This window comes from Oryctolagus cuniculus, chromosome 7, assembly GCF_051225735.1.
Source record: "Oryctolagus cuniculus isolate XC-2025 breed Fujian yellow rabbit chromosome 7, ASM5122573v1, whole genome shotgun sequence".
Classification (NCBI taxonomy): Eukaryota; Metazoa; Chordata; class Mammalia; order Lagomorpha; family Leporidae; genus Oryctolagus; species Oryctolagus cuniculus.
The window spans coordinates 38,156,834-38,171,296 of NC_142873.1; the positions used below are offsets into that span (position 1 = coordinate 38,156,834).

Sequence of the window (14,463 nt, forward strand, 5' to 3'; positions counted from 1 at the left end):
GGGTTTTAACTCACCTTTAGGGAAAACTGATTATAATTTAACTCAACTAAAGAAGTGAAAGACAGTGGAGAGAGAAGGAGAGAAAAGAAAAGGAAACATGGGGGTTATATCAAGTAGGAAAATATTGCGTAGTGCAGATATAGCAAGTGCCCTCGGAAATCTGCAGTAAGAAGAACCTTCAAAGTGGAAAACTGAGAGCTTGGGCTTCATTCTAATGTGTGTGGGATCAGATTTATCCAACAAATTGCTCATCATGAGAACATCCAAATAGCTTTTGAAATGACTTTTCTGGTTGTAGATGCTGGGAGAACACATACACACACTTACCAAAATATTCTTCAGTGAAAATGGAGTACTAGACAATCATAGTGAAGACTTCTACTTCTGCTTCTTAAACTTATTCATCAGAAGTCTTTATCTTGACTCCAGACAGGACTACATACAAAATTTGGGGGGTCTTGTTCAAAAGTCATTGGGTGTCTGGGGGCAGGGAGCATTGGTCCAGCAGATAAGATGCTGGTGACGACACCCACATCCCACATCAGAGTGACCGGGTTTGAGTCCCAGCTACGCTGGTCATGCATCTTCTTGCTGATGCTCACCCTGGGAAGCAATAGGTGATGGCTCAAGTGATTGGGCCCTCCCACTCACTTGGGAGATCTGGACTGAGTTTTGGCCTGGAGTAGTCCTCACTGTTGTGGTTATTTAGGGAATTTATTAGAGGTCACTCTGATTTAATTCTCAGCCCTCCCTAGTAAGGAGGTACGATTCCTTCTGGCTCTTTGCATAGGCTCTTTATTATTAAGTGATTTAGTTTAAGAGGCAGAGACAGACAGACATCCAGAGAGCTGCCATCCACTGGTTCACTTCCCAAATGTCCACAACAGCTGGCACTGGGCCAGGCTAAAGCCAGGAGCTGGGAACTCAGTCTGAGTCTCCCACATGGGTGGCAAGTACCAAATTACTTGAGCCAATACTTGATCCCTCTCAGGGTACACGGTTGTAGGACATCGTAATCAAGCCAGGACTCAAACTCAGGCATTCCAATATGGAATTAAAAAAAAAAAAAAACATTGATTTATTTATTTGAAAAGCAGAGTTACAAAGAGGTAGAGGCAGAGAGAGAGAGAGAGAGAGAGAGAGAGGGAGAGGTCTTCCATCCACTTGTTCACTCAGATGGTCACAACAGCTGGAGCTGAGCCAATCCAAAGCCAGGTCACCCATGTTGTGGCAGGGGCCCAAGGCCTTGGGCCTTCTACTGCTTTCCCAGGCCATAGCAGAGAGCTGGATCAGAAGAGAAGCAGCCAAGTCTCTAACCGGTGCCCATATGGGATGCCGGCACTGCAAGCGGCAGTTTTACCTACTATGCCACAGCACCAGCCCCATGGATGTAGGCATCTTAATCCATGGGCCAAATGCTTACCCCTGAACAGGCTCTTAATTAGGCCACAGTCTCTTTTTAAGAAATTTGCTTTGGGGAGCCTAATGTAATTGTTACACCTATCCTCTAATTCCTGGCGTACTGCATGTGAAAAAAAGCTTGTTCTCTGCTTGTCTAGAATCCACGTAGAGAGGAGGCTGCAGATCTAGCTTAAAGCTCAGCAGTAGGGTAGATCTTCAGGAGTCTGATAGCATATTGCCCATTCCCAAAATATTCAAATAGCCTTTTTTTTTTCTTTTTTTGACAGGCAGAGTTAGACAGTGAGAGAGAGATACAGAAAAAAAGATCTTCCTTCCGTTGGGTCACCCCCCAAATGGCTACCAAGGCCGGTGTGCAGTGCCAATCCGAAGCCAGGAGCCAGGTGCTTCCTCCTGGTCTCCCATGCAGGTGCAGAGCCCAAGCACTTGGGCCATCCTCCACTGTCTTCCTGGGCCACAGCAGAGAGCTGGACTGGAAGAGGAGCAACTGGGACAGAACTGGCACCCCAACTGGGACTAGAACTCGGAGTGCTGGTGCCGCAGGCAGAGGATTAGCCTAGTGAGCCACAGTGCCGGCACAAATAGCTTTTGAGTCTGATAAAGAGCAGCTTTTAGGGCCAGCGCCATGGCACATTAGGTTGATCCTCCCCCTGCATCCCATATGGGCACTGTTCTAGTCCTGGCTGCTCCTCTTCTGATCCAGCTTTCTGCTATGGCCTGAGTACCTGGACCCCTGCACCCTTGTGGGAGACCTAAACAAGCTCCTGGCCCAGCTCTGGCCATTGTGGCCATTTGGGGAATGAGCCAGCAGATGGAAGACCTTTCTGTCTCACCCTCTCACTGTCTGTAACTCTCTCTCTCTCAAATAAATATATATTTAAAAAAAAAGAGCGGCTTCTAACAAGTCATGAAGTCCCCACCCACTAAGTCCTTCCCCCATGTGCCACCAACCAGCACTGTGGGCATGCTGGGAAAAACCTCCCACCCAGGTTTTTGCCCTGGGTCCAGAGTCTGCGCCCTACCAACAGTCACTGAGAACAACTGGCAGTCAGATACAACAGAAGCCTGTTTTGTCCACGTCCCGGGAGCCACAGTCCCTAACTCCAATCACTGGCAGCTCCTGAGATCAGAGCGAAGGCAGGGTAAGCATGGGAGTCTGGGGACAGGTATTTCGCATCATATCTGTGGCCTGCAGGTGGAAGCCGCCTAAGAGAAGCAGGTAAGAAACCTGTCGGGGCCCACAGCCTCAAAGCAGTTTGGGTGCTGGTGGGGATTTGGTCCTGGGAAGTTTCTAGAAGACACTGTGCAGAAGGGAGGGAACAGGGCCAAGGGTGACCCAGAACTGACCGCTAAGCCTTCTCACACTCAGGAACCTGTGACGGTCATCCCCAAACCTGAAGCCATGGTCAGTGAGGAAGATGAGCCAAAGAACTGCGCAGTGTGCGGAGACCGAGCCACAGGCTACCACTTCCACGCCTTGACTTGTGAAGGCTGCAAGGGTTTCTTCAGGTGAGAACCTGGTCTCATTGGAAACCACGTGAAACTGCCTGTCCGTTAGACTTTAGACCCTGGCACTTGCCCAAGCTTGCGCAGTTGTATTGGTCTTGCGTCTCACAGTGTATCTGTTCTGTGGCCAGCACCCTACCTCTTGCCAACCAGACACTGTATAAACCGGTGACACAATAACAGATTATTTGCTCCAATGTTTAGCTAGTACTCCCTCACTCGGCTTTCCTGAGTGATCCTGGGCCCCAGGGACTCTGAGCACAGCCCAGATGAGTCCACTCAGCAGATTCCAGGCCTTTCAGACCACATCATCTCAGCTTCCCACACAGCCACCCGCCTGATCACTGCCATCCCAGACCTAACAACGTCTCTGTCTCCCACAGACGAACGGTCAATAAATACCCCGGTCTCACCTGCCCCTTTGCTGGAAGCTGTGAGGTCAGCAGGGCCCAGAGGCGCCACTGCCCAGCCTGCAGGTTGCAGAAGTGCCTAGCTGCTGGCATGAGAAAAGACAGTGAGTTGGCTCCCTCCCATCCCAACAATCCATAGACTGTGCCACTCTGCTTTGTCCTTGTTCCCAATAGTGTGTTTCCCACCTAGCAGGCAGAGTAAACATTTAGAAATGCATTGGTTGATGTCATTATTCTGCTCAAAACCTCCAATGGCTCTCAGGGTCTCTCTCAAAATGTGCAATCTCGTGACCTAACTCCCACACCCCACGTCTCAGACTATTTCTCACTTTTCCCCTTGTTCAATCCACTTCAGCCACATTGACTTCAATGCCATCCTTGAACCAATCAATAGCTCTTCCCCAGAAATCTTGGCACTTGCCAGTCCCAAAAGCTCTTCCTCTAGATACTCATGTGGCCTGTTTTATTTCTTCTGTCTCTTAAGTAAGGTGCCAATCATCTAGTAGGTACTTTGCAATTATTGAATGGACTCATGCTTTCTGGATGCTCCCAACAGAGGATGTAACTAGAGCTCACAGAACCTGCCCACCTTCATTCAGCTAAAAAGTTGCAGTACTCAAACTTAAGTCTGTCTGACTCCCAAACTCTTGCTTTTTTCATGATACCTATCACTCTACTTTTTACCACAGAGCAGTGGAAACTGTAGACATCAAAGATCTTGGTTTGAGTTCAGTCTGCACCAACTTAGAGACTGTGGACTTGGCACTGTAATCTAAGCCTGTTTACATTTCTGGAAAAATATTAATATCTGCCCTGTCTACCACAGAGTCTCCCAGTGAGATTGAGCCTCAGAATCTTTGAAATTATGCTATGCAAGCACTAGTGAGGCTTTGGTTATTAGGACCCTCTTCAATGTCCCCCTAGAAGCTAAACATCTCTTCACCTCTTTCCTACTTTCCTGGCCACCCTTCCCTTCTCTCCCATGTGCACTGTTTCCTCTGCAATGCCTCACAGGTGGGTGAATCCTCTGCTATCTGGAGTCTCTAGGACTTATGCCCAAGGAAGCCCCAGGAACTCTCCTTCCTCCCCACATCCTCCACTGTGCAAAGCAGTTGAGGGATCCCACATTGGAGAGCAGCAGATAGAGGGGTGCTCCCTGCTGTTTCAACAGTTCTGTCCTCTCTCCCCTGGCACAGTGATAATGTCAGCAGAAGCCCTGGCACTGCGGCGAGCAAAGCAGGCCCAGCGGCGGGCACGGCAAACACCAGTGCAGCTGAGTAAGGAGCAGAAAGAACTGATCCAGATACTCCTGGGGGCCCACACTCGCCACATGGGCACCGTGTTTGAACAGTTTGTGCATTTCAAGGTGAGCATGTACAGGACTTGGGCTGGCATGACCAAAAGGGTGTCCAAGGTGGTTGGCCCGAGGGAGAGGGATGTGTGCCTTGCACCCATCTAGGGGACGGGACTTCTATAGATCCCCAACCTGGGCAGGCTTCTCAGCAAAGAACCCTTCCAAGAGAAGTCCGGCAAGGCCTGCAGGAGAGCCCCAGGGCAGGGGGCTCTGGCTCACGTTCAGATCTCCACAGCCTCCAGCTTATCTGTTCATCCATCACCAGTCTTTGCCCACCCTGGTCCCTGTGCTGCCTTTGCTCACACACATTGCAGACATCAACACTTACATGGTGCAGCAAATCGTCAAGTTCACCAAGGATCTGCCCCTCTTCCGGTGAGTAACCACCACCCCTCATTCGTTCAGGAACACACACTTCAGTAAATCACACAGTCCCCACCCCAGGTCACTGTCCACACTCATACCCCCAACACCAGGCCTCAAATCCCCAGCTGAGTTTGTAAGTGTGACAGCTGGGAGTGGGAGCTGCTCTCCCTCCGTGAAGTTCAGGTTTGAGCTTAAGGGGCCCTCTGTTTCCCACCCCCAACAGGTCCCTGCCCATAGAGGACCAAATCTCCCTCCTCAAGGGGGCAGCTGTGGAAATCTGCCAAATATTGCTCAATACCACTTTCTGTGTCCAAACACAAAACTTCCACTGTGGGCCTCTTCACTACACGAAGGAAGACGGAGTCCATGGTGAGATAGGCTGGAGCAGCAGAGGGCATGGGATGTGGCGAGGTGACCTGGAGGCTCCTAAGTCTGGTGTCTCCCACAGTGGGGTTCCAGGAAGAATTTATGGAGTTGCTCTTTCGCTTCCATGACACGCTGCGACGACTACAGCTCCAGGAGCCCGAGTATGTGCTCATGGTCGCCATGGCTCTCTTCTCTCCTGGTGAGCATTTCCTAAAGCCCACCACCACTGCCCACGCTCAGCTCCTTGAATACAACCACCCCAAGTCTTCTAGCATTCAAACCTCACAGCGGGTCTACACCAGCCTTGGCCTCTGGTGGGCTATGCAGGCCCAGCCCTGCCCCCCACCTTGTCCTTCCCAGCTCCCTGTTTTGCAGACCGCCCTGGAGTTACCCAGAGAGAGGAGATTGATCAACTGCAGGAGGAGATGGCACTGACCCTGGACAGCCACATCAAAGGCCAGCAGCCGGGGCCTCGGGACCGGTATGGTGGGAGACTGGGGACTCGGAGGCCGCACTGAGGCTAGAAGGGTTAGGGAAATGCTCAGGTCACGATGAATGTTGTTAACTGCCTTTCCATTTGGGAAACCGAGTCCCTTGGGTCCTTGTCCTTCCCTCTGGCCAACCCCATCTCACATAGTTCCAGCATCCAAATGGTTCTTACGGCTGGTTGATTTCACTTTTTCCAGATGTTTTTATTCAGTAGAGATGCAAAGTAGTAGCTCACAGGCTCCGTATGACCGCATTCCTGAGACTGATGACACCCCTCCCCTCCCCCACTCCAACTGCTCCAGACACTTCTAAGAGTCCTGGCTACTCTTTCCCTTGGCCCTGCCTCTCCTCTTCATTTGGGTCAACTCCTTTCTTTTCTCATTGCCCTTGAAGTTATGGTCATCGTTTCACAGCCAAAGCCATTCCCTCGCTCCCCAGTCCATGATCAACCCAGGCTCTGAGGTACGTGCCACTTCGGTTCTTGCGCATTCCTCAATGAGCCAATTTGGCCAGAAAGGGATGCTCTACACCATGGAACACATCCACCTTCTAGAACATGTTCTAGAAGGCCAGACCCTCAGATTCCACAGCACAGAAAGTTCTGGACTCTTTTCACGCCTGGTCCTCCGAGCTCTGAGGCCAGGAAGAGCCAGCCATAGTGACAGAAGACGCCATCAGACAGAGGCCCGTTGGGGACCTGTGTAATTAATTTCTGATGAATTTGTTATACCAGAGCATGATTTTCTCTCAGGCTCAGCCCCAGCTTCACTGAGGGGCAGGGCCTTAGGATAAGACTCCCAGTTGCCTTATTTTCCTCCTCTTTCCCTGGTGACCCCACTACTTCTTCCAAAGGTTTCTGTACGCAAAGCTGCTGGGGCTGTTGGCCGAGCTTCGGAGCATCAACGACGCATACTGGTACCAAATACAGCGCATCCAGGGACTGCTGGCCATGATGCCGCTGCTCCAGGAGATCTGCAGCTGAGGCCGGGCTCACCTCCTCCCCCAGCCCACCTGGACCTGCTGGACTGCAGAGGGGACAAGGCTGGGGCCGGTGCAAAGGGAGCCCAGTGGTTGCAATGAAAGACTAAAGCAATATCTTGCCTTTTCATGCGGTCGGGTGGGGGGTGGGGGGGTGTCGGGGGCCATGGAGACAACGTTGCTCTCTGGAAGCACAGAAGATAGTTCGAAGACTTCCTCCTTCCCTAAGAAGAAAGCTCCTTCTGGGGAAGGGTGGGCCCCACTTTCTGAGGCCAAAGATTTAGCCCTTCAGCCCCGCTTTTCCCAGCATTGGGGAGCTAACCCCAGGCAGACTTTTCTGCTCTGAAGAGAAAGAGGTTCAGAGCTTGAATGCTCAGGGACACGAGGAAGGAAGGGGGGCTGGGATTCAGTCCGACACTCCTCTTAATCCCTCTCCCTTAGTCCAGAGCCACAAGAGCACGGGGAAGATGAGAGTGGGGCTGGTGGCCGAGGGAAAAGCCTCAAGCCACCGCCTCATCGGCTGCCCCTGTGGCAGCCCCAGTTCTGAGGAGGGCGTGGTCCTGAGCCCCACTCTGCTCCTGGGATCGAGAGGCAACCCAGCAGGATGAGCCCGGGCCGTGGGGCACCCAACTCAGAGGTTCCAGCTGCCGTGGGGCCGGCTCAGGGACAAGCTCAGCCCACCGTGATGCTGAAGCCGCAGTGGAACCTGTTGCGCCAGTGATTGAGGAAGGCTCCGAGGGCCAGGGTGACCGGCAGCGGGGGCAGCTTCTTCTCCAGCACAGCACCTACACACCAGTTACTGTCCACCAAGCCTGGCGGGGAAGAGAACACCACCCAGGTGACTTCACAGGGCTTGGAAGAGTCGGCGGAAGCAGAGATGCCCTCCCCCTGTAACCCTTGACCCCTCACAGCAGATCCGAAGGCCATCGCAGCCACCCTCACCTCGAAACACCATGTTGGCCTGGGGCAGGGTCAGGTGGTAACCAAAGGAGAAGGTTGTGTCTTGGAGCCTTGTGTTTGCCTCAAACTCCACTCCAACCTGAACCTGCGAATCACAGAGAGGGATCAGCCTCAAGGAGATGAGCAGGGTCCTAACAGAGGATTACAGAATGAAGGCACACACAAAAATATATACACAGTGTAGGCAGGAAGAACACAGGGTCAGCAGGACCTGGAGCTGTCCAGAGGGACAGAGGTTCACGACTGAACATTTGCTGGAGTAGGGGTGAGCTCAGTGGTCTCACCTGTTCATTTGCTCTGTGGTAGTAACTTGCATGGGCCCCACCTGAGCCCACATTCAACGTAGCTACCCAGTGTACAGCTGTAAAAACCAAAGTACAGGGGGAAATGAGTACTACTGTAGGAGGACCCAAAGAACCCCAGCACAGTCCACAAACGCCCCTCCCCCTCCTGTCACCATAGCACTTTGCCCCATACCCGAGTACTTCCCAGCCAGTGTCAAGATGGCCCCCTCTTCGCCCGGCCGCCGATGGTACACTAGCTCTCCTCCCAGCACCAGCCGATGAGTGAGGCTCTGCAGGAAGTGAGCGACCATGATCACTGTGGGGGAGCGGGGAGACACGGAGAGTCAGTCACAGAGAGAACATTCAAGCCAACACTCAGGCCAGAGACCCCTATCCCAGTCTGCCCACGGAGTTCCTTTTCTAGTCCCCTAAGCTATACAGAAGATGGTGAGGTACTGCCACATTAGCAAGTGAGCAGGGTTGATAAAAAAAAAAAAAAAAAAAAAAAAAAAGAGAGAGAGAGAGAGAGAGCCCTGTCGCCATCACTTACCTGATTCCCCAATCAGGTCGGGATTCCCTAGGGTCAGAGTGGCTGTGTAGTCATCTCCCCGATACTCGCCATCAAACTGCCATGTCAGGAACTTGGCCTGCTGAGTCTGGGTGGGAGAGCAAGAAGTCAAGTCTCCCTCCCTCTTTATGATCATCATGGCCTCAGCTCCTCCCCTGGGCCCCCCAGGGCAGGACACTCATGGAGGAGGAGGAGGAGTGGTCTTCCTGGGGGGAAGCAGGAACTGAGGGTCACCTGGAAGACAGCCTTAGCTCGGAGCCGCTCTGCCAAGAGGAGCAGGACCTGGGCGTTGAGGCTGCCACTGCTGTCCATATCCCCTACCACGGTGGGGAACACCTGTTGAAGAGTGTCGACAACACGGCTGAGCTGGGTGGTACCATTCAGCAGACATCCAAATACTATAGGATTTCATTAATAGTATCCAGCGCCCCCTGGTGGAAGCACAAGTACAAACTCTGGGTTCTTCACAGTTTCTGTACTCTCCCATTCAGAAGAGACACAGAGAAATCAGTTATATTGCCCATTCTTCCCCATAACACACACATATCCTCTTCCTCAAGGCCTGGGTCCCAAGTGGATGTTTAGGGAGCTTTCCCATGTGTGTAGAGTCCTCACCTCCGTAGGGCTAAGCTGCCAGTCCCCTGCATAGGCCGCATGGAGGTGATAGCCCGGCAAACCCAGGGCACTCATGTGCACGGTGTGAGCCACCTGAGGAAAGAAGAGGCGATGAGGAGAGACCCTCCCAGCTCCATTTTCATCCCTCAGCCACCCTGCGTCTTCTCCCCATTCACAGGAGAATCCCAAATATTCCAATACGTGGCAGACAAAAAGCAACAAGTCCCACACGCGAGGGAGAGCACAGAGAGAGAACCCCATGTCCTCATTTGTCCCACACAGCCTGGCTAAGCCTGGACTACAAAAGGAAGGAGAAAAGGGCACAGGGGTGGGTAGGGAGGAATAGTAAGGGGAGGCCAAAGAAGTGGGAGCACCTGCCTGGAAATGGCTGCTCAGCACCTTGTTGACAATGAGCTTCACTCCCTCCATCTGTGATGGGAAGACATCTGAAGGGAGGGGGGAGGCAGGGAGTGAGCATAGACAAGAACCCCTAACCCAAGAGGTCTTCTTCCCTCTCAATCCCACAGGAGGCACTGTGGAGGAACTGACCTCCTTTCAAGTCCAGCAACCAAACGCTCCACTTCATTTGGGCACCTGATCCTCCCTGAGGCTGAGTGCCCCAGCTGTGAGCTTCCCCTGCCTGCTCCCTTTACCGGATACCCGCATTCAAGAACCCTCCCATCCCCTGCCCCACCAACTTGACACACCCAGATGCCTAGGTCTCACCTTTGCAGAGCCGGTGCAGTTCATCGAAGCTCCCAGGGTTGGGTAGAGGTTCCTCTCGGCGCGGGCTCCGGCGGGGCAAAGTCCCCAGCGGTGCCAGGCCCAGTGTGTTCCCCATGTTAGTCCAGAGGACAGGGAGGGAGGGTTAGCCTGGGGAAAGAAGCTACTGCTCCCTCTAGCCACCCCGGGCCCCACCCCCCATCATCTGGTTCCCCAGTCCCAGGAACTTCCACATGGTCCGACGCTAGACCTGGAAAAGGAAGAATGGGGTGAAAGGAAAGATGGGGAGAACGAACCCCAGGCACACCCCCGCCCACTCTTGGATCCCTCAGCCCCACCTGTCACCCCTCTCTGTCCCTTCTCCCTCTCTGTAATCCTAGCCCCCATGACAGACCGCACCTAGCCGCCTAGTCCCTTTGCTTTTCATTCCCAGACCCCAAGACCAGGCCCGCAATGGAGCAGTAACCCTTACCATCTCAGACCATCAAGCTGCCCCTTTCCCCCCGGCACACCCCGGTCATCTTGATGGGGGCAGCCATCTTGAGTGATGGCAGAACTGCAGCTTCACGCTGCACTCTCAGCATAGCCACAAACGCCATCTTGGGACCTGGCAAAGAAAGATCGCAAAGACCCAACCCTCCCCTGATTGGGTCCCGCCCTATCAGGGGGAAAAAAAGGCGCTTCGGACTCCCAGGAACCAATGGGAGAGGAGGAAGCGAAGGATTGGCAGGTCTGATGGCCCGAGAGCTTCAACCTCCGTGCTGCAGAGGCGGGTGGAACTTGATTGGTGGCTCCTTAGACTTAAATAGAAGGCCTTAGCCCGCCAGGCCTCTCTCTCCAAGGTCGCCAAAAGCGTTTGCGTGTATGGGACGCTAGGGGGAGCATCTTGGAGTTTGGACCGCTGAAGCTAACTTCCACCCTGAAACTACAGTGAAACTACAAGCTGGGAGCCCTGTGAATCCTGGGTGGTATCGCTTCCCCAGTTCCCGGAAGGGCCCCTAGAAACTTCTCCGCACAAGATGAGCGCTACTGAAGCACCGCTGTCCCTCGGACGCGGATCCACACCTCCCCTCCAAAGTTGGCCCTCTTGGTGGAGTGTGAGTTTGCGGTAGAGAAGCAGAGTGGTGGCAAACCTATTCCTCCACACGGTTCTGGCAGAGCTATTCCGGCAACAGCTGCCCTCTAATTTTAACCCTTCCCGCATTGAGTCTGCAGGAAGGGGCCTCCAGCCCCCAAGTGCGCTCCACCCCAGGGTTAGGCAAGCCAGTGAAGTGACTTGCAAGCACCATGCACTCCACAGAGCAATGACAGGAGATGGAGTAAGGGCTCTGGTTGCTGCCCCCCCAGCTCCCACACCGCCACCACCGTCTCTCAGGAATGTGCCAGGCGCAAAGGAAATACATTTCGAGGGCAAAAAGGTGAAGACACAAATGCTGCCCATACCGATTCAGTTGATTTCACCCAAATGCTTTGAGCCTCTGGATGAACCTCTGCCCTCCCTCAAATCAGGGCTGGGATAAGGGCCAGGGTCTTGGGAAGGGGGTGGGGGGAGGTGCTGTTGCCCCTGCTTACTCAATATTGACTGACCACAACCTAGCACCGATAAGGTGATCAAATGACCAGGCACCTTCAACCTTTATCCAGGTGGAAACTTTTTACTCACCTCTCTTCCTGCCAGAGCCCTCCAGGTGGTGGGGGAGGGCAGGCACGCACAGGCTATTTTCTGAATTTGCTTTGTTGGGGGTCGGGTATACACATTGATCAGGGCTCTTGTTACACCCCCACCCCCACCCTGTCCCCTTTTACACATTAACTCGGAAAGGGACACAGTCAGTCACAGCTGCCCTCTGCCTCATCCCCCTTTCCCTCAACCCCCATTCCCTACTCCCCTGACCCCGACTGTAACTCCTTTCTTCAGTCCCCAGTTCCCCACTGCCAAGTGGAGGTAAAGGGGAGTGGGGCTTGGCAGAGCAAATCAGCCCAGCATGGACTAAAGTTGCCCAGGGCTGAAGGCTCAGAGTCCAAAGAATGAGGAATCCCGCCTGCTGCTATTAGCAAATCCAAAGACTGCCCAGCTAGCGCCAGTCTCCAAAAGACTGAATCTCAGACAGTAAGGCCTGCACTTCCTGCCTCTCAGCCCATTGCCATGCGGCCCGCGTTCCAGTCTCCTTTCCTCCTCCATTTCTTCAACTTGTTTACTCCAACATGGGCCCTAACCCGCTGGGCCCCTGTGCAGTCTCTGTCACCTGACAGGGTGGGGACACTGCCAGGTATATAGCCCTTGCCCCTCCAGCCAGGCCAGGCACTGACGCCAAGGACGGAGACGTTGACTAAGTAAGGTAAGGGAACGAGAGGTGCAGGCAGCATCCACGGAGCACTGGGCTTTAATTGTGGAAAGGGAGGGAACCAGGGCGGGGCAGGGGGAGGCACTTAGGTAGGGAGATCCTGGGGAAGGGGCTGAGAGCGTGTGGCTTCAGTGTTCCTTCCCTTCTCGGCACTGTCCCCAGACCATCTTGGCACTGTCACCACCATGAAGTTGCTCGCAATGACGGTGCTGCTCCTCACCATCTGCAGCCTTGAAGGTGGGTGTATTGCGGGGAGGGGGCGCCGGCGGGGAGACGGTACCGGGAGTCCTAGCTGCCAAGCTGCCCAGGTCTGGTAACCTGAAGGCTCAGAAGGAAGAGTACTCCCTCTCTGAAGCCCACAAAACCCCTCCAAGGAGCTGGCTGGAAGCCTACTTGGGGAGGGCGCTGAGAGCTGGGGTTGGTAGCAGGAGGCCGCAATTCACTGCCATGGACCCAGCTAAGAGAGTCTATGTGTGTGTGTGTGTGCTTGCACAGGGGCTTTGGTTCGAAGGCAGGCAGAGGAGCAGAGCCTGCAGAGCCTGGTCTCTCAGTACTTGCAGACTGTAACCAACTACAGCAAGGACCTGATGGAAAAGGCCAAGGCCCCCGAGCTTCAGGCCCAGGCCAAGTAAGTCTCTGGGAAAGGGGTTGCGGGGCTGTGCACCGGAGGATGGAAAAAAGGGAAGATGGGAGGTTCCCACAGAGACTGAGCTGAGGGACGCAGGTTAGGGAGAATGAAGCTTAAATTGCAGAGTCGAATTTCTGCATCACTCAAAAGATGCCACATGGCTCCTGGACAGGTAGGGGCAGTGGGAACAGCGCCTGGAAGTTTCATCCCTAGGGTCTATTCCTCTGCCCAGTGGAGGGGCTTTGCCGTCCAGGATGGACCAAGCACTAGGATTTGGGATTAGGGGTTCATCTGCTCTGACTTCCCACCAACAAAATCCCTTCCCTACCCAGGGCCTACTTTGAAAAGACACAGGAGCAGCTGACGCCCTTGGTCAAGAAGGCTGGAACTGATCTATTTAACTTCTTGAGCAATTTCATGGATCTCAAAACACAGCCCGCTGCCCCGTGAGGGGGTCTACACCATTGTCTTCCAACTCCAGCTGGCCTCTTGAGCACCCCTGGGCCAGGCCTGCAGCCCCTCCTTGCCTATCCCTGTTTTCTACAATAAATGGTGGAGGAGTCAACCTGTGAGCATGGTGTGTTTAGCGGACTGTGAGAAGTGGGTAGTGGGGGAGGAGTAAGAGAAAGGAAGAAGAAATCTTCTTGAAAGGACGGAGGACTGGTGCAGAGGTGTGGAGAAAGCACTGGAGAGACAAACAGGGTGAGGGGGCCTGTGATTCTTCTTGGGACCCAAGGAGTCTCCTCCAGGCCTGGGAATGGCTCTGCAGTGGAGTGCTAAAGAACCTTTGCACTGGACATGGAACTATGGAAGGAATGCAGGATTCCTAAGCTGAATCCCTAGAGTTCTAGAGGTCACAAGAAATGAGGGCACTGCAGAATGTCCTCTCCATCATTCTGTGAAGAGCAGAAAGTTTCCAAAAAGTGAACCCAGAGCTATCACCCAAGACCCTCCCCTTCGGAACCAGAAATGCTGTGTTTCCCCCATCCCACAGTAAAGGAGAAGACCTGGGCTCACTCCCCTCCCCCAGGGTGCTCCAGCTCCTCCATTCAAAACCTTTCCTCTGGACTCTGTCTGGGGATGACCCACTCCAAGCTTCCCCTGCCCCCAGCCCTCCTCAACCCAGGTGCTATTCATAGAACTGGCCTGACCCTGCCTTGGAGCCTGGAGCTGGTAGCCATGGCAGCCATTTAAAGGTCTAACAGGTATCCAGCTTGGTGGACATGAGAGACTAGAGACACTTTAGAATCCAAGATACCTGGATTAAATAAGAAAATGCAATGGAAATCAAACTGGGTGAACGGAGGGCAGATTTACAATCCCAAAATGCAGGCCAAGGGAAAATGGGGCATTTCCCACTAAAAGTTTCTTACCCCTTTCACACAGTGACTTCTCTACCCTGCCTTATGTCTTGTATTTCATCTGATATCACTTCTCTGACATTGGAGACGC

At 53.5% G+C, this 14,463-nt stretch overlaps 3 protein-coding genes across 7 annotated transcripts; 2 read left to right on the top strand and 1 right to left on the bottom strand.

Moving 5' to 3' along the window:
• Positions 1 to 2,445: 2,445 nt before the first annotated feature.
• On the top strand, positions 2,446 to 6,914 carry NR1I3 (nuclear receptor subfamily 1 group I member 3). 5 transcript variants are annotated; one of them, XM_051858457.3, is made up of 9 exons: positions 2,446 to 2,638; positions 2,789 to 2,928; positions 3,309 to 3,439; positions 4,532 to 4,701; positions 4,925 to 5,064; positions 5,279 to 5,424; positions 5,504 to 5,620; positions 5,797 to 5,902; positions 6,763 to 6,914. In XM_051858457.3, the coding sequence occupies exons 2-9, from the start codon at positions 2,822 to 2,824 to the stop codon at positions 6,890 to 6,892; spliced, it is 1,047 nt and encodes a 348-aa protein (XP_051714417.2). In that variant the 5' UTR covers positions 2,446 to 2,638; positions 2,789 to 2,821; the 3' UTR covers positions 6,893 to 6,914. The 5 variants fall into 5 exon arrangements, with proteins under 5 accessions (XP_051714417.2, XP_089155809.1, XP_002715180.3 ...); XM_089299683.1 differs by having other exon boundaries at positions 4,955 to 5,064; XM_002715134.6 differs by having other exon boundaries at positions 2,446 to 2,561.
• On the bottom strand, positions 6,089 to 10,796 carry TOMM40L (translocase of outer mitochondrial membrane 40 like). The gene is made up of 10 exons (XM_002715147.6): positions 10,511 to 10,796; positions 10,042 to 10,288; positions 9,694 to 9,761; positions 9,316 to 9,408; positions 8,935 to 9,036; positions 8,683 to 8,788; positions 8,326 to 8,448; positions 8,133 to 8,209; positions 7,831 to 7,933; positions 6,089 to 7,700 (listed from the first exon to the last, which is right to left on the bottom strand). The coding sequence occupies exons 2-10, from the start codon at positions 10,154 to 10,156 to the stop codon at positions 7,561 to 7,563; spliced, it is 927 nt and encodes a 308-aa protein (XP_002715193.1). The 5' UTR covers positions 10,157 to 10,288; positions 10,511 to 10,796; the 3' UTR covers positions 6,089 to 7,560.
• Positions 10,797 to 12,036: 1,240 nt separating this feature from the next.
• Positions 12,037 to 13,576, top strand: APOA2 (apolipoprotein A2). The gene is made up of 4 exons (XM_002715252.6): positions 12,037 to 12,377; positions 12,546 to 12,620; positions 12,879 to 13,011; positions 13,344 to 13,576. Exons 2-4 carry the CDS (start codon positions 12,569 to 12,571, stop codon positions 13,459 to 13,461), a joined length of 303 nt encoding a protein of 100 aa, XP_002715298.1. The 5' UTR covers positions 12,037 to 12,377; positions 12,546 to 12,568; the 3' UTR covers positions 13,462 to 13,576.
• The last annotated feature ends 887 nt before the right edge of the window (positions 13,577 to 14,463 follow it).